At 42.3% G+C, this 18,406-nt stretch overlaps 1 protein-coding gene across 5 annotated transcripts in view; it reads left to right on the top strand.

Moving 5' to 3' along the window:
- AGBL1 (ATP/GTP binding protein like 1) overlaps positions 1–18,406 on the top strand; it is a 286,972-nt gene that overhangs the window by 239,792 nt on the left and 28,774 nt on the right. Inside the window, exon 23 of one of the 5 annotated variants that reach the window (XM_035336081.1) lies at positions 3,885–4,522. The exons of the other annotated variants lie outside the window; for them this stretch is intronic. Within the exon in view, the coding sequence (XP_035191972.1) occupies positions 3,885–3,987 (103 nt within the window). The 3' untranslated portion in view covers positions 3,988–4,522. Of the gene's footprint in view, positions 1–3,884; positions 4,523–18,406 lie in introns of those variants that run through there. 5 annotated transcript variants of the gene reach the window in all.

The raw sequence follows: 18,406 nt of genomic DNA, 5'->3' as shown, positions 1-18,406 counted from the left end.
ACTGCCTTTCTGATGGGAAGGAACTGAATCTGACTTTGTGCTGTGCTGGTGGGGGAGAGAGCAAATGCCTCCAGATTCCTGGGCTGGATGTTGAGTCAGAAAGACAATGTGAGCTAGGACAGAATGCTAAGAGCTTTGGCGGTGTTCTGTGGGTGGTCATTGCCCCAGAGCGGATTTCGAGTGCTTACAGAATTTAAGAATAACCATGGTATTTGGGGCTTTTCCTGCTTTGCTCAGAGAAACACCCTTTTTTCTCTGATAAATATATGATACTGTGTCTGCATGTGAAATACACTGACTCAGGGCAATCAGCGCATCTTCTTAATCATTGGCTGTGGGATTCAGACTACTCCTTGTGACTGAAGACAGTTTTCTTCTATTTGGAGTTGCAATTTTCCTGGTGACCAGACAGTCTCTGGATGTGTTTTAGGGCTGAGGTCTTTGTAGGAGACCTGCAGCTTCCTGCTTGAGTTGTCTGACAGTAGAGAAAGGAGGGACTCGGGGAGGAAAAAGACAAGAATATGAACAACATGACAGAGGCTGGCAGGTAGATCCTGGCAGGAAAAAAATAAAAAATAAAAATGAAGAGATGCTGTCAAAGTAGGTGTTGTTTGGCACTTGGATGTAGAAGCTAGACGGAATAAAAATTGTCTGTCTTTTTAACAAGAGCTCCACCAGTAAAAACACAAAGCAAACACCTCAAAACCACCCCAAGCCCTCATCAAAACCTGGTGAGGAATTGCATTTTCAAAGTGAAAACCAAATCTTTCTCTGCCTCCTGATGTATTGCTGAACTAAAGGGCCTGCTGGCCCACACGTGTGAAAACTCCGAAAGCCTAAATCAGCTGCTCAGCTCTCTATCTGGGTCAGAACAGAGCCAGCATCTAAGTTAATAGGACAAACATGCTCTGCCAGTCCTAGCTGCTGTGTCTGAATGAATTTGCTTCTAAGTAATGGAGCAGAGCCAGAAACAAGGGTCATTATGGAAATAAAAACTGTTTCTCTGCAGCCTCTATCTCACAGTGGCAGAAGGTGACATTTGTTTTCCTAATCCAGTTCTTGGTTTATAGAGATCCTGTATTGCATGACATGCATGTGCTAGCGGTAGCTTTTCAGGGCAGAGAGTAAATGGCATTAGGAAAGCCGTAAGAAAATAGCTACTTCTCTTTAGGAAAGCGAGAGCAAAGAAATGCAGGCTTCTGACTTAAGAGGAGCTACAAAAGCAAATCTCAGGGAACGTCCCATCAATTCCAGCTCTATTTTTCCAGTTGCTGCCTGGCCACTTTCAAGCAATTCAGAATGAGCCAAGCATTTTCATTACTTGGTATTTTATGAGATTTCATAGACTGTTCTGTGGTAGAACACAAACAGGTGATTTCAAATGGACCAGACTCTGGCAGTTTTTTACTTCTTGCACAACGCTGGGTAGGAAGCAAGCAATGAGCCTTTAAATTACACCTCTTCTGATGTGCCCTTACGCTATGCAAAACTGTAATCAGACCTGAGTCAGTCTTAATGGCTCTGGTGCCAACGCTGACAGTTTCCCATAATCCATCACCTCCCAGTTCCCCCTCAAAAATGTGTTTTAGGCATTCTCCAAATAATTTAACCATTTCTGCCTAAGGAGAAGGAAACGGTTGTGTGACAAGATAATCGCCACTCAGCGATGATGCTAAAGCACCGAATTCTGCAGTGTCTCCGATGAGCCTGTTGCAGGCGTTAGTTACAGGCCCGTGTCTCTGTATCGCTGGGAAGGTGGGTATTGAAGCAAAAAGCCGTTCTCAAACTCAGGGGTACTTTGTCCCTTTTAAGCAAAGGTTCTGACCAGCAAATCACAGTGCCCTTTTAGCAGAGATCATCTGCTGTTCTGAGAGTAATGAAGGACTGTGACACATTTGCAGCATCTTTTGATGCTGATGTCTCAGGCATAGCATATGCTAGAGAGAGCACTCAAACCTGCATTTTGTCATTGAAAGTAATTTGAAATCTCAGTGTATACCAATACTGGATAAAGAGTTTTTATTGCTTCCAGAAGTCTGGTTGATGGTGTAATTGTGGAAAAAGCAAAGGAGATATGGTCTGTCAATACCACCAACTGTGTTGACAGAGAATGAGTGCTTTTCAGATTTATTACTGTTATTTTGAGCAGATTTCTTCTCACTTTGCATTTTTTCCCATTGCCCAGACCACCCTCATAGTGATCCCACATTCATCCTGCTCTCAGAGTCTGACTATGGGAAGATGGAAGGGGTGAGACAGTCAGAGCTTTTCCAGGGCTGAACTATTAATTTGCTAGTCTAAAAAGTGAGTTATGGGAGGTTTCATGGTACGAAGCACTAGAGCTAAAACTGGGGTCCTTGCACTTCAGGACAATTGTCTCAGCTGCAGTGCAGACACATTAATGCAAAATTGTTGCTGTTGTACAGCTTTTGGGTGGGCTGTAGGACGTGATCTGTTATTTTGTGATTGCTTCAAGCAGATCACTGTCTGCATTCACTATTAATTGACGTCTGTGGATTTAGAGAGTAGTGGGGGTGAGCTGTGTTGAGACCTAAGGCTTAATTCTCAGCTGTGCTCATCCTCTGCCTACTGGTGGTACTAGGTCCTGGGGTCTGTCCAGAGCTTCTCTCAGTCAGCTGAAGTGTACCCTGAAGGGACATTTAAGCATGTCAGAACTGCTGAAGCACCCTCTCACAGAGTTTCTGCTCTTCTTCTGTGAGCAGATCCTTACTGCAAACCTCCCTCTTGGAAAGTATCAGGTGTCCTCTTTCACTCCGGGGAGAAGCTGTTCATGTGTAGGATGGTTGCTCAGAGTAGGCAAAAGTGACAACTAAAAATGCCCTTCTCAAGTGGATGAGAAATTTCAAGAGCTTTTCGCAAACAAGACTGGAAAAGGAAACCACAGGATCAATGAGAAATTTCAAACATTTGGCCCCATGGGCTTTGAAAAAGAGATGAGATCTCTGATCCTATCAGAAAACAACAACAAAAACCCTACCATCTTGTTAATTCCTTAAAGCTTTAGCTGTTTGCTGTATAAACACATGCAAGAGGGTTTCAGATTAGTGGCCCACCTGTAGTAGAAGAAGAAAGAGAAGAAGCTTCTGAAAGGTATGGAAAATTTGGCACTCCAAAGAATTTTAATTGGTGTCTACTGCTCCCTCTGGCCGAGGGTGATTCACGAGGTCAGTGCAAGGGCACATCTATTGGCAGCTGGAACATTTGTCTTTCCTCTGATAGTAGCCAGGATCCAGCCCTGTCAGTTCAGTTGATATTAGACTTGCTAGCTCTGTAGATCCATGTGTCATATCGTCAATGATCATTGACTTGCAATGTCCAGTTGTTGGATGTAAATAAGGGAGGTGAAGGTGGGGGGACTTATCAGACTCAGCTGAGATTGACTTGAAATATCCTGCTGAAATTGCCTCAAGTCAGTAGGCAATAGACTTTTTATTAGCTTTGGAAACAGAGCCAAATTTACCCCCCCAGAGCTCAAAGGTTATGTATTTGCACTAATGATGGCATCCTAAATGATTCCCTCTGGCCTTATTGTTGGGACTGAGAAGGCTTGTCCTTAGGTTCCTGAACTTGGGTTAATTCAGTCAGGGGCCAGTGAAGCCAAACTTCTCCAGCTGGGTGAAGTAGCAGACAGGCAGAGAGCTACAGCTGGGATATAGGATGTGCCTACTGCTTCCCTTCATGGTTGAGCTCTTACAGCTGTACGTGAGGTGCAGACTACAAATAAACTGCCCTTCAGGGTGAGGGCTGGCTCGTATTGGCAGAACCAGCAGGGAGGTGTTCCTGTGAGAAAGAATAGTAACCACTAGTGTAAAATAATAATACTATCTGGCTCTTTTAAAATTCATCCTGCCTTCCTCCTGTAGGATGATCCCCAAAGCCGAGCTGAACACTACTACATTCCAAAACTGGAAGCGATCATGCCTCAAGAAACAGCTAATACCAATAGAGCAAAAACAACTGGGATAGATTGTACAGCTAAAACCGTATTTTAAAAATTAGCGCTTGCTGTAAGGTGGTTTGTTTCATTATGGAAATGTTGGGTGTTTTCCTACTGCCTTTGAGCACGAAGCAGAGCTGCGGTATGACTGGCCAGAGGCCACAGCAATTTTCTACCTCGCAGCCCTGAATGGCAGCTTCTGGTCCCAAGCCTCCAAAGAGTTCTGCTCCGTTCTTTTTCTCCTCAGTATGGCCTTGCATATTTCCAGCCATCCTCATCACAGCCATTTCATGCAGTTCGGCTAGTGCTTCCAAGTCTCTGATTTATATCCGTTTTCCCCAGTTCTGCCCCTCTAGCGATTCTCAGTTCTACTAAATCCTGGCCTGTGACATTGCCAGTTCTTTCAGTCATGAAAACTCCTTTGGGTGAAGAAAGTGAACACATAGGTCTGAGGCAAACAAAAATCCAAATGGGAATATCCTGAGATTGGCAAACTTATTCCCTCTATGACTCCAAAGGTGAAATGGAGATGCATTAGGCTGCCGTGCCACCTGGCCTCCGCTATGAATCAGATGTTGCTGTAATGACATGTAATGCGCACGTGCTCACGTGCCTCAGAGCTGGGAGAGCAGTGCAGGGAGGGACAAGGGGCAGTCTCCAAAAGGAACAATGCCATTCCTTTCCTCCCTTATGCCTTATGTCTTCATGTGCCAGAAGCTGCTTATCCCCCAGGCATCTTGACTTGCCTGCTTCAATAAATAAAAAATGTGCCAGGCAGTTACAACGGTGCTAATTGCTGATAGCTCTCTATTGATCCATCCATTTGGCGGCTCTGATTACAGAGTGATACTTCCATCTAATCGCAGCTGTGGCAGCCAGAAAAAAAGAGCCTGGGCTCATTGAAACAGTACGGTGTTCTCGAGCTTTCCAGCCATTCTTCTCTACGAGCGCTTTAGTGCATGAAGAGAATTTTCTGCTGCGCTGTCAGGTGCGGTTTCTTGGAAGGAAATGATGCTTTAGTGAAACTCTGCAGGTCTGAACGGCACACGGAGCAGAAACAGTGAGCTTGGAGATACCGATGGCAGTCCCAGCTGGGTGAAGCCTTCCAGGAGCTGGTTATCAGACATGGACTGAAACTGTGCACCTTCCTGCTCTGCCGCTTAGACAGTCCTCGTGCAGTGAGTTGGCTGATCAGCTAGACATCACCCGATCTTGCAAAAGACCGGGAAATCTTTGAAGGGCTTTACAGCCAGCACATTGCAGCTACTTGTAGCTGTGTAGCAGGGAAGCTCATACCTCACTGCAGCAGAAGCAGCTGTAGCAGCTGAAATGGAAGGAAACGTACTACGTTATTTTGAAGGTCTCCCGATGAATTATGGATATGAAAAGCGACTCTTTAGCTCAGGTATATTTGACTGCTTGGGCACTATCTGACATTCAAACTGCGCACAAATGTTCCCTTACTGTTCTCTTCCTGTTGCTTGTCTCCACAGCACTGATAGGTCCCTTGGTTGCTGTTGGCCTAAGGTCTGAACAAAGATGTTCTCATTTCAAACACAGATAGATTATGTTTTGCCCCAGGGGCCTGGAATACATAACTAGAGCTGGTTGACATTAGCTGAATGGGAAAAATTGTATCAGAAAATGGCCTTTTTAGAAAATGAATGTTTCTGTTGAGCTGGAAAAGATTTTTTACCTTTCCACTCCCACCCCCCCCCCCCCCCCAAAAAAAAAAAAAAGTTTATTTTTTTGTTTGTTTGTATTGTGGAGATTTTAAGCAATTCACCTCATTCATTTCCTGTCTTGTAATTTTTGGTTGTTTCTACACATGTCCTTGGAAATCCATCTGTGATTGGGGTTATTTTCCTTTGTCCACATGTTCTATCATTGAACATTTATTTTTTCCTCCTGTGTGTATGAGACTATGTTGCCATTGTACTTCCTTCTCTTTTGCCCTTTTTCCTGGCATGAGAGCTCTCCCTTTTTTTCCTTTCTGATTATTTAACACTTCAATCCTTTCATATTGGCTTGGTAGACAGCTGCTGTATTTTTTCTTTCCACCTTTGTGTTCAGCCATTGTATTTCACTTGGCTTTGTGTCACACCTTCAGCCATTTGCCACACCTTTGTACTTCTGCTTCTTTGAGTTGCTTTCCATTTGGAGTGTTTGATAGTGGTCAACATTCTTTTTTTCTTCAAACATTAAACTCCCTCAAGCATCAACTGTATTTAAAAATCTGTGAAGAAAAAGGCAATTAAGATCCTGTAGGAAAACCAACAAACAAAAACACAAACAGCATCAAAATGACAATTATGACAATTTACAATTACATTTTAAGTGTTTGTGGCTATTGAATGTAGACTGTCCTGAGAGATGAAAGTTCACTGAGAAAAATAAAAGGGAAAGATTGAATGAATAGAATTGTCTAAAATCTCTGAAGAAAATTGAGATTTTTTTTTTCCTCTTGATTGAAAAAGGATCCCCACATGCTTAAACTGTATCTGACTTCGTGAGACACATTCAGAAGTGACTCTAACTGAATTTAATAAGTTCAGGTCTGTTAATTTCTCTGGCTTTCTCAACATATTAGTGAGATGTATTTTAGAATCAGGTTCTCTCCCACTTGCTTCCATGTAGCTCACACCTACTTACCGGTTAACATTGCATTGTACCTGAGGAAAAGGCTAAGCCAGTGCTGGTGGAGCAGTTTGTGGGAGCTGAAAAGCAGCTGGAGGCAGAAACCCTTCCACTGGCACAGCTGGTTCTGGGAAGGCTTCTCTGTCTTTAGCCTTATGCTTTAGATTTGATTCCAAATTTAGTGCCACATATTTATAGGTTCAGATCTGCTACCTAAAAAACAACATACAGATGTTTTTTAGGAAGATAATCAAATTACTGACATGCTTAATACACAGTGGCCAGAAAAAGAGGGAATAATGAAGGAGAGAAAGAGTAAAAAGTGCACAGTGGAGAAACAAAGTGAGAGCTATAGGAATTCAACTTCTACCACCCTGTAAATTATTCACACGTGCCAGCTGGTAATTACTTATAATGAACGTCTATAAAGCACTTTGATATGCTCAGATGAGCAATACTATAGAAAGTGTGTCCGCTGTTTAGATCTAAAGGATAAAACACTAGTAGAGAGGCAAGAACTACCCATGTAATTATCCTCTTATGATATGTTGGCTCACTGGTGCTGTACCTAGCTGCGTTATTAAAGAAGTAGATTACTTTTTCAGAGTGTGAGCTTCAGAGGCAATAATCTGATGATGATTCAGGTTGAGGAGTAATGTGGAGCGCTGATAATTTCTGGCAGTCTTGCTGAACATGGAATTTGAGTCTTTTTATTTCCCAAAGAGATGATGTCATCGTTACCCTTGAATCCATCTGTCCAGCTGCATGACCCAGCTTTGCATCCCTTGTGTCCATCAAGCCACTGATCAGCAATATGTAACTTGCATTCGCTTGTGATCTCTCAGAAGTGAGTTGTGGAATGCACTTAATTAGATTTTTGATCCACAGATTTGTAATGAGATCCTTTAATGAAGCAATTTTCTACTGATCTTTGTCAGTAGCATCCTGAGCTGAACCCTTGATCCTTTGATGTTTCCCTTATGTGAAGTGTATCTTGATCCCTTGTGTTACCTGGCTTTGGAATGCTGCCCCATTAAAAATTACTATGCAACGTAGTTACATCGTATTTGTGGCCATGGCATTTGTAATCCAACTGGCAGGTTTCTTCTGTTTACAATAACATTTCAGTATAGAATTGCGGGCTGTGCTGGAACTGGTGACATTGAAACCACTCACTCCCAATCTTTGTGAACACTCACTTTTCCCTTCCCACTCCACCTCTAAGGTACTTTGCACTTCCGAAGAAGCACCTTCCTCACCTGTGCAGGGCACTGTTGGCATCCCTTCAGGATACACTAGCCAGCTTAGAGAAGTTGCCCATGGCCCCAGTGAAGTAGAAGCACCTATTGTGAACTAAATTTGCCTAACAGTTTGTGCTGTATCAGATTAAGGAAGAATTTGTTAAGGGGGGTGCAGCCAAATTAAGAGTAGTCTAATTCTACATAGTGTATAGCTGCGGTTCTTGCCCTTTTTTGTACTAGAAAGTAGAAGTGCAGTGGCAGAAAAGAGAAAGAAGAGAGGGAAGGAAGAAAGAAAGAAACTTGATTAAAAAATAGCTCTTCCTTTTATAGATATGTAAGTTAGATCTTCTCACAGCGCTGGTTGAAAGCTGGTGACATTTGAGAGTTCAAGATAAATGAAACACCAGTTGGAGATCAGTATCAAGGAACATTTTTTAAACAAGTGTTGCACAATGGGCCAAAGGTAGAAAAAAAAAAAAAAAAAAAAAGCCTTTCCTTCATACATGCTTATCACTAGAGAAGGAAGAAACTTTCATGGTTCATGTCTCTTTGTGTTTTATTCTCAAAATGACCTGTGTATTCATTGGATAATGGCTTCAAAGTGGACTCTTTTCTCCAGCAAAGAACATGGTGGACCTTTTAAATTTCTATCTCGAGCAAAACTCTATAAGAAAATGTTAAAAAAAAAAAGAATGAGAACATTAAAGGAGTGTTGTAGTTTTCTTATCGTCAGAGATAGATTGATAAATCCCCATGTTAGTTAAACATATAAGAAATAAATGATAACATAAAAAAGACACGGAAGGTATAGTATACTTAGGGCCATTTGAAAAAGGAGATGCATGACCCATCTCCGTATGGAGGAAAGTTACAGTTTCTGTACATCTGTCATTTTAAAAGATTGCCAGATTGTGCAACCCATGGGAGTAGTTTCATTGTACTCTCTGGGACTGCTTGGGTAAATAAAACGTGCAGCAGCTGCATGGCCTGGCCCTAAGTGAGCTACGTGTACTAAAAAATGTAGAGATAAGTCACAGAAGGAGGGAAGCATCACATGCTAAGAGACCTTATGCCATCCAGCACTGCCAGCTGGAATTCAACCCAAAGGACAAACCAAGTCCTTTGGTAGTGCTGGGCATCAGCCGTGTTAGAGAGCCCTGCTGGGAGGTACCACCTGGGGACTGGGTCTCTGAAACGGATCACCAGATCACCAGAAGTTGATGGGTCATGGGAATGGAGCTTCTCTGTCTCCTTTCCTGGCTAGTTCTCGGAGCTGGGGTGCGATAGGGTCCAGTGGTCACGACGGATGTACGGAGCAAGTGTTGTGTGCCATACACTGCTCGGCTTCTTTCTCTTGCGTGACCTCCAGCAAGTCTCTAAGTCTCTTTGTTCACAGACTGTACAATAGGGAGAAAAGCTCTTCTGTACCTTCTAAGGCTATTGTGATGATGAATATGTTACTGATTGTAATGAACTCACATACTGGAACCGTGGGAGCCATATAAGCATCAGAGATAAGTAACTAGAAGCCAATAGGAAGGGCAGTGTGCTAAAGCTTTCACTGGCAGTACTGCATCTTTCACATCCTGCTGAGCTTTACCTGCTGCTGATCACAATGAACAACTTAGGCCCTGAAGCAGGAAGATTGATATTCTTTGTATTTTATTTTTATCCAAGGCACTGGAACGCAAAATGCTATCCCTCTTCTTCGTACTGTCTCACCCTTCCTGGGCTCTGTCTGAGCTCTTTATCCATGGAATACCATGTGGGAACGAGTTCCACAGGTTAATTACATGCTAAACAGTGATTCACTTTTGTCCATTTTCAATGTGTAACCCTTAATTGCAAATTGCCCTCCAGGTCTTGTGTTATGGGAAAGAGAAAGAGCAAGTAATTACCCTTCCAGACATTATTTGCAGCCCTCTTCTTATATATCCTCTCTCTCCCTCTTACTTTCTACCCCGCATAATCCCAAAGCTTTTCATTTTCCTTCTAATGGATTACTTTCTTTTCCCTCTGTAATAGTAGAAACTACTTTTATTGTCCTCCACTCTTTCACTTTCTGATTGGCCTTTTTAGAGACTAAACCTAACGTTTAGTCATTATTCTAGTACATCATTCCAGCAGAGGATGAAACCTACGTTTACGCAGAAACATATATTTACCACAGCAATGGCTGAATGCTACCTCTATTCCTGTCTGGTCTCCTTTTTGTATTCTTCTATTTGGGGTTTTGTTTGTCATATTAATCCTCAGGAGCTGCTGAGAAATGGGAGTGATTTCTCAGGAAAGAAGGGAGACATTCTGAAGTTTAGTGGCAAGGAGATGCCTGGGTCACTAGATGCCATGGGTTTTTGAGAGACACTTTTGGTACCTTTTCAGGTGACTGCAAGGACACTAGAGCTCATCGGTGATCCTTGTGGTAGGATGAAATGCCTGCAGAGGCCCCAAGATTTGCAAATGTTAATCTTGAGAGTCCAAATCTGTCAGTTTAGGCAGGAGAAATCCAAAAAATATGCCATCTGCTTATGGATGTTATTGAACTTAGGAAAGAATTAAACTTTATCTTCTTTGGAGATTAAACAGCTCTCTAGCCTGTAGAAATAAATCCTGAAAACATTTCTGATGATAGGAGGGGATTGAAGATTGCTTTTTCCATTTTTGCTTTTTCCTTTTCTGAAGAAAAGCAAATATGTCTAAGAATGACTGCAGCCGACTGTGCCAGTGGGGACCGGTGATCCATGCCAACTCCGTTCCACCTGGATGTCTGCCTGGCCCGGCCTCCTAAGAGTACACAGAGGTGGCATTTCATGGAGGGCTGCTAGCAAACTCATTAAGTAGTATTTTCCCATGGATCTGTCTTTCATTTTATCAAGTGAAAAAACACGTACCTCAGTCATCATGGCCTAAGTGACTCGGCATTAGAGCTTGATGGCTTTGCATCACTTCAGAAAGTCATGTGTTGATATAAGCACTGCAAGCCTATCAGGCAGTGTTATGTTACTGTATGAAAATGGAGACCCAAACACACTGCCCCCAGTATTCTGGATTTTCCTGTTCTCCTGTCTGTCTTCTCTACCACAATTTATAAATAAAACAGTGTCATACTTCATATATTTCTCTCAATCCTTAGCAAAGTGTATGCTGAAATTTTGTGAGGACATATAAAGATGTATTTATGACCAGATATCCTGCAGATATATATCAAGACAGTTCGTATTGTGTTTGGAGAACTGTGATGTTTTATACCACCCAATACCTTGTGTTTTGCTTTTCAGACTATCCTAACCATTGACACTGTTGGCATTGTTAGCTGCACTGCTTTGCTTTGTAGCACCTTGAAATTGTGTGTGCAGCGCTGACCCTCCGCAGTTTCTTAGAGATATGAAAAACAAGAGAAAAAAAATACACATAAAGCCATGCTCTGGAGGGATTAGAGAAACAGCAGAAGGAGAGATGTGGGGAACTAAATCTAGTCTGGAAAAGAAAGAACTCGGGATATGGTCAAAATCTATAAACAGCTTCTAGGGAATATTATGAATAGGGAAGGGAATTATTTAGTCTCTCAGTGCAGTAGTGCAAGCAGCAATGACTTGGATGAATGAAAGGAAAATTTGAGTTAGTTTAAAAAAAGGTTTACAGTAATGGCAAGTAGGATGTTAACATTATGAGCTGAGTGCATATGTTGTATATTGTAACGTGGTGGTGTTTAGGGCGTGTGGTTATCTGCTGGATGGTACTGCCAGTAATCTTGAGCCCGGGTGAATAAATTTTGGTTTCTATCTCAATTTCAAAAACTAAACATGTAAGTGACATGACTCTGGTGCTTAATACATTTTTAAAATAGCATATTAATAAAGAATTCAGGTATCTGTTGCTGGGTCTACCTGTAGGAACAATTTCTGTGAAAGCCTGGATCCCATGGAGCTCCATCCCTAGCTGGTAGACAGCTGGAGAGATGAGAAATGGCGAGATTTCCAGAGACAAAAGCTCATTTCTTCCTGTGATCTGAAAGCAGCAAGCTTCATTTCCTAACGCTAAATCTGCGGGAGATCTTTTTCCACAAACTCATGATTTTTCAAGGCATATTTGTTTGATTACATTGAGCAAAAGGGTTGTAATTACAGCCATAGAAAAGCCAGTTGGAGAAGCTGATGTGTTGACCTTTAAAACACAAAGAACTTTGACACAATCCCAGCTTCCCCTCATCAAGGCAGTCAGTCTGTGCTCATTTCCGAGGCACGTTTGACATGTTATGAGCAGAACTCTTGGTCAAAACATCCATTGGGCAGTTCAGAGAGTGATGTTTTACAGGAGCCAGGCAGGCATTAGAGCGTGACCTCGAAAGAGTAACATTGCAGTCCGGGGAGACGTGGGGTCACCTTCAGCAGAAATGCAATGCTGTGAAACAAAGCATAAATCAATAAACGTGGCCAAGGTCTTGAAAACAAAAGTGAGAGGCAGTGTAAACATACCCCGGTATGATCTCTGGGGGACCTAGAGGAATGCTGGAGATTTGAAAAAGACTGGTGAGGTCACCTGGAAAGCAGCAGCAGAGCGTGGAGACTCCAAAAGGGGATCTTGGTATTGGCTGTCTTCTAAGTTGTTTGGTTATGCAGGATCCTGAAATAGAGAAGGCAGGAATAGTCCAGGGAGTATAAAGGGTCTGGGAGCCCCAGAGGTTTGTCTCGGTGCTGTAGTTTTAGTATGATGCTGGTGCCTGTCTAACCTCACACAGCTCCCTTTACTGTACCCCTTTTGGCTTTGCTACAAGAACGAGTTTCTGCCACGTGAACAGGACAGGGGATTTTCAGCATGCAAAATGTGTCAGGGTACTGTCTGTGTGCATCCTCTTATCCTTGAGGAACATAAGGTAGCTTGTCCCCACCTACTCTTGTAAAGTCAGAAAAAAAAATGGCTTGAGATAAACTTCTGTGCAGGAAGTGAGATCAGATGAATTTTGTGGGATTTGAGGCTGTTGGGAGCTTTCCTTTGAGAGTCCTGTTGACATTATTCAGTATAACAAGGCTAAGAATTCAGAAAGCGCCTTGAAAATATCACACCTCAGGGCAGCCTGGAGGCAGAGAGCTTTCCACTCAGTAAGATGCTAGGAAGACTATTTCCAGATGGGAATGAATGAACCTATTTTTTTATATCCCATCTGGTCTTGCAAGAAGCATTGTTGAGTCCAGAGCAAGGATTGCTTAGTGCAACTCTTCATTTCCCCATGGCAAAGGAATACGTTCTCCCTGACTTCATGCTAAAAATCCCCATTCCTCTAAACTGTCCCTAGAGCTGGTATCCCACTTCCAAACTCTCACACTGCTCCAACAATTTAGAAGCTGCAGCCCTTAAATCGGGCTTTTATTTCTTTCCTTGATATAGGTGAGTTGACAGGCAAGCCTCTACCCAGATAGTTAATGGAAAAAAAAGTAATAATAAATAAATAATGGATGTATACATATTATGAGCAAGATTTGGAAGTTGAAGCTGGCTTCAAGAATTAAAAATAAAATAAAATAAAAATTGGACAGAATAAGCCAGCATATTAAAGTGTCGCATTAATTCAAGGCTGTATTTATTCACCCTTGAAGCGAGGTAGCTGGCAGACTGGCTCGGTATGTCTCCAACAAGTTCAAAAGCACATAGGTTTTGCAAACAGCTCAGATTCTGCTTCTCTGCAATAAGCTGCATTTCTGCTTGCTGCAAGAATGTGTGAGAGACAGAAAGAATACCTGTCACCACTCTCTGCAGCTCTCACATCGGAAGCAGAGAGCAGTCTTCTTATTGGAAAGACAGTTTTGGAGGGAAGAATGAATTTGGGTGAGCCAAAGAGAAGGTGAAAATCCACTTTCTCTGTTCTTTTCCACCTTCTAATTTTCTTATGTCTTTTGCTTTATGCCTTAAACAAAAACCCAGTGCTGGAGAAGATTCTTGCAGACCATCAAATTTGCAATTATGCCTTTTCCGTTCCAGAGTTATCAGTGCTCTTTTGCTTCAACACACAACTCCTCCAGTGAATTAGTATTTCCAGAAACCTCATCACTTGAGACGCTGAACACTATCCTGGATAGTTCACTGGGAATTGGACCGCAGTCTGAAGGATGGAGCTCATGGCTTAATAGGCTTTTTCTTTGCAGAGCTTCGATGGTGCTACAATTAATTAAGCTTTTCTTCTTCGCAGCCCTCCAGGGGAAGTCTGCTAGGCTACGAGAAGCTTTCACTCACTCACCCTATTTCTTCACATTCCGTCTTCCCAGCAGGACAATTTTCATGTCCCTGGTTTGAACCTTCCTGGTGCATAGAAGAGCCCCGTAGTGGTAAGATTGTTAATTACAACACCTGCAGCGTTCACTGGGATTTTAGATTAAATGATAGCCAGCCTGTAGGACAACAGTACATGCTGACAAATCAGTTCTGAAAATGAAGCAGCTGCCAATTTTTTCCTTTTCTGCCAACTTTCCTTCTGGTTTGGCCTAAATGAGGCAGTGCCTTCCCGTCATGCTTTGCATTTAATTTCCTGATCACTTCTATGAGCTGTGCACACTTGAGGCAATATTGGCTTTATAGACGTCTTCTCTCCCTCTCTGTCACCACCTCATTTCCCTCTATCACCTGGCATGCTCCCACTCCAGCCTGACCTGACACTTGCAGCAGCTTAGCGGTAGCCCCAGTCAAACCCTTCCCTTTGTAAGTGTCTTCAGGGATAGGATATGAAGGAGCCAGCCAAGGGAAAAACCTAGGCTGGCAAAAGAGAGAGTGACTGACTTTGTGGGCCTCCTGAGCTTAATCCTGAGTGGCCAGTAAGATACAAAGGACTTGGGTGAAGTTTTTGAAAGTGAAGAGCCGTGGCATGAAGGTCTGGCTGAGCTGTGGTGGTATCTCCAAAAACATAGATAAAATACTACCTTTGATTAAAATCAGTTTTTGTTCGAGTGAAAGTGAGGATCCTTTCTCTGGTTCCCCTTGCAACGCAGCGTGTGCCATGGCAGCATCTGCAGCAGCTGAGAAATCAGCAGAGGGTATGGATGCTGGTGGCATCTAAACATTCCTGGAGGAGCTGCCAGCTGGCAAAGCAGCTGCCCACCTTCTTTCCAGTACTAACTGCTTTGGGAACATCACAGTTTGTCACCATTATGAAGGTGAGACCAAAAGCAGCTATAGAGGAGGGCTGGGCAAGAGAAAAGGATAAGAGCAATAAATACCAGAGACATAAGAAAAGAAAGGTGGAAGAAATGACTTTGAGTTTGGTTGAGTAGGGTCCAAAGCATCACTGACACTCTGAGCTTTTCTAATGTGTGCTGTTAACCTCTGAGAGATGAGGAATAAGGAATAGGAAAATAAATAAATAAAAAAAAACATTATACCTTTGTAGCCACTCTGCCACTCTTATTGTCTAGGGGAAGTGTTTTTTTTTGTTTGTTTGTTTCCTCAGATCACTCATGGGAGCACATGCCTGTCTATCCAGGATGTTTCTCTTCCATTTTCCATTAGCCCTCTTTTGCTATAGTCCTTTTTGTTGGCAGCTCATCCAAGCAGAGTCTGGAAACGAGAGAACGTTGCCATCTCCATGATTAATGGTTTCCTCCATTGAATTGCAATTACAGGTTTTAATCAGTTCATTATTCCACCTATTTTTTTTTTTTGTCTTGACTGTTATGCCGTGGAAGCTAATTGAATTGGCTTCATCTCAAGCCTTTCCTGCAAAAAAAAAGATCTTGTCTCACTTTTGGGGATTTGGGGGGCTAATTGGCCAGCTCAGACTTAATTTCCTCTTTTTCCAACCTGAAAAATTGAGATATTTTTATTATCCAGTCCTTGCCAGTCAAAGGTTCCCATTTTGTATTCCAATTCCCAATTTCTTTTCTGTTGAAGTGCAAGAAGTGGGCACTGCTGTAAGTTCAACTTCAGATAACGGTTGGGAACTCATCGTTTTAGTCAAAACTCTTAATACTCTTTTCTCTTCCTCCGAGGGTGGTTATTCCTCAGAGACAGCATGACTACATTTTCACTTAATCTGGTCTAGTGGATAATCTTTATAAGGATAGGTCCTGTGACCAGCAGAACTGTTGTTTGCAGCTTCTGTTACAAGTCATCCTTCAGCTTGTTTTTCTGTGTGCCATATTACTTGAATTCAGAGATGAGCAAGCAGTAAGTTCCCCAGCAAGGTGTATTCTGTAAAGAATTTAAATTAGCAGATACTTAGCACGCTGCCAAAAAATCTCACAATTGGACTCCATCATGCAACACAGACGTGATCTAAAAGAAATTTCAGCATCAAGTGGAGTCAGCTTGGGTTGTAAGCAGTGAGAGATGTGTGACCAGTAGCTGCAACAGCACTCCCAGGTAGAATCAACCTGCTAAGCTTTCAGTCTCATTGAAGCTCTGCCACTCATTTTTCTTTCCTATTCTGTATTTTACAGTAAAAGTTTAGTTCACAAAGAACAATGTTTCAGAAATATGCTCTGAGTTTCCATTCTGTATTTACGCTGTGGACTGTCTTACTAGGATCCATCTTACATCGTTAAGTTCAATTGAGAAGGTTGGTTGATAGAATATCTGCTGAAGAAGCCAAAAAACAAACAAACAAACAAACAAAAAAGATAAAACAAAAAAAGACCTGCTCAAGGCTTATATTTATTCCATCTGTAATGATGGCAGCACTGGTTGATACCAGTCCCCACACATCTCAAGAGTGTCGTTATGATCATGCATAGCAGAACATCCCTGTAGTGGTTCAAGGAGGCCCACTGTGGGTATTGTCTTTGAAATTCAGCACCAAAGAGGTGTTGTGAGGTTTTAGCCATTACAAATGTGAAGGGAAAAGCACTTTACCCAGCAAGACCTGGGTTTCCATATCCCATATCTCTCCTACAGCAGTCAGTATCAGTGGATGTGTCAGTAAAGACCTGAAGTTCTTTGCAGGCTCACCTAGTGGTGACAGTCACATGCCACATGAGATCTTCAGAACCCTGAATTTGGGCATTTGGACTTAAAAAAATATTTAATTTCTCACTAACCTTTCATCTTACCTGGTGTGTGTGTATTTTAAAGTTCAGTATCCAAGCTGGAAGTTGGAGACAGTCCTTTCTGTTTCTGGTATGCAGCCCTGGATTCACCCCAATTAAGGTTTTCAAATTTCTTCTTTGTCCCAGGGAGAACAATGCAGTCCCTGGCTGGGATGCTTTGGAAGGGGGTAAAAGCAGATCATGGAAAGCTGAACATGTTTTCCTAGTGATTAGGAAGGGAATCTCCTAGCGATGGAGATTTTTATAGAAGCAAATTTATTGAGGAACCAAAGTCTGTTATCTTAGGGTTCTTTTTTTTTTTAACATTTTTTCTTTAATGAATCAAAGAGTTTCTGAACCTGCCTTTTCATCTCAGCTGGAGTCACCAGCCAATATAAATATCAGAGAAGAGGGCACAGTGGCATCCTAAGTTCCATTTTCCATTGGTGCTTTGCTGTAATTAGAAGGCTTTCTGCCTTGACAGGAAAGCCATAGGCTACAAGGCCAACACAGAAATAGGGCAGAACCATGCTATTCACCTCAGATTCAGTTTCCTTTTATTAAATGATAAAACCATAAGTTTCCATTTCACAGCAAGAGTTTAAGGCTTCAGTCAGAAGTGAAAAGGTGCATCATGCTGGAAAGCTGATTAAAAATACATGCTGCACATTAACTTAGCACAAATGGAATCATTTCTTTCTTAATTCTGTCAGTTATTAAAGCGTATCAAAGGTGCTTGCTTTTTAAATGATGAAAGAACATTGCCTCCTTTTAGTCAAGGTGATTAGTGGTATTAGTATCAATAATATCAATTAGTATCAGATCCTTTTGGTATCGTTAACAGGGAGCAGCATTCATCTGGCAGCTCACAGTGCAGTAATCCAGAAGGGAGCTTATTAAAAACCTGACTCCCCACCCTTTCCCCCACAACCCTTAGAGGGCTTAATTGCCTTATTAATAATAATGCAGGATCCAAGAAGTAACATCCTCCTGGGTGTTTCCAAGACGGGTTGTGGAATTACGGGCACCAGCAAGACTGAGAGGTATTTACATGCTCTGACTTTACGTGGGAAGAAGGGATGTAAAACCGAGGAGCCGTAGGAACGCAGCAGAGTCCAGGAAGCACAGCAAGGCTTGTGATTGCAACCACATTTGAACACGCTTTGCAAGCAAAGAGAGCACTTTGTGAGCTTAAGAGAAACAAACAATAACAGTTCCTCTAATGTGCAAAAATAAAGATCTGTTGTTTAAAGAGCACACAACTGTATCTACCACCTCCTGATGCTTTTGACAGGAATCACAGAAGGAGCAGATTGGATCAGCAAAACTTCACTCAGCCCTGACAGTTTGATTGCACTGCTGTGGAGGATATGACAGATGTTGGAACAGCACGAGCAACTTAAACAAAATGCATCATGCACAAAGCTGGGGCTCAAACTTTCCTCCACTTAAAATGAATTGCAATCTCTGAGGGGTCAAAATGTAGGGGTGTTGGGTTTACATGTAAGGGGAGGAAAGGGGAAAAAGGAAAGATTATGACAAATGTGAAGAAATTGTCTCCA

Source organism: Oxyura jamaicensis, chromosome 10 (genome assembly GCF_011077185.1).
Source record: "Oxyura jamaicensis isolate SHBP4307 breed ruddy duck chromosome 10, BPBGC_Ojam_1.0, whole genome shotgun sequence".
NCBI lineage: Eukaryota > Metazoa > Chordata > Aves > Anseriformes > Anatidae > Oxyura > Oxyura jamaicensis.
This window is presented reverse-complemented; position numbering and strand designations above follow the sequence as displayed.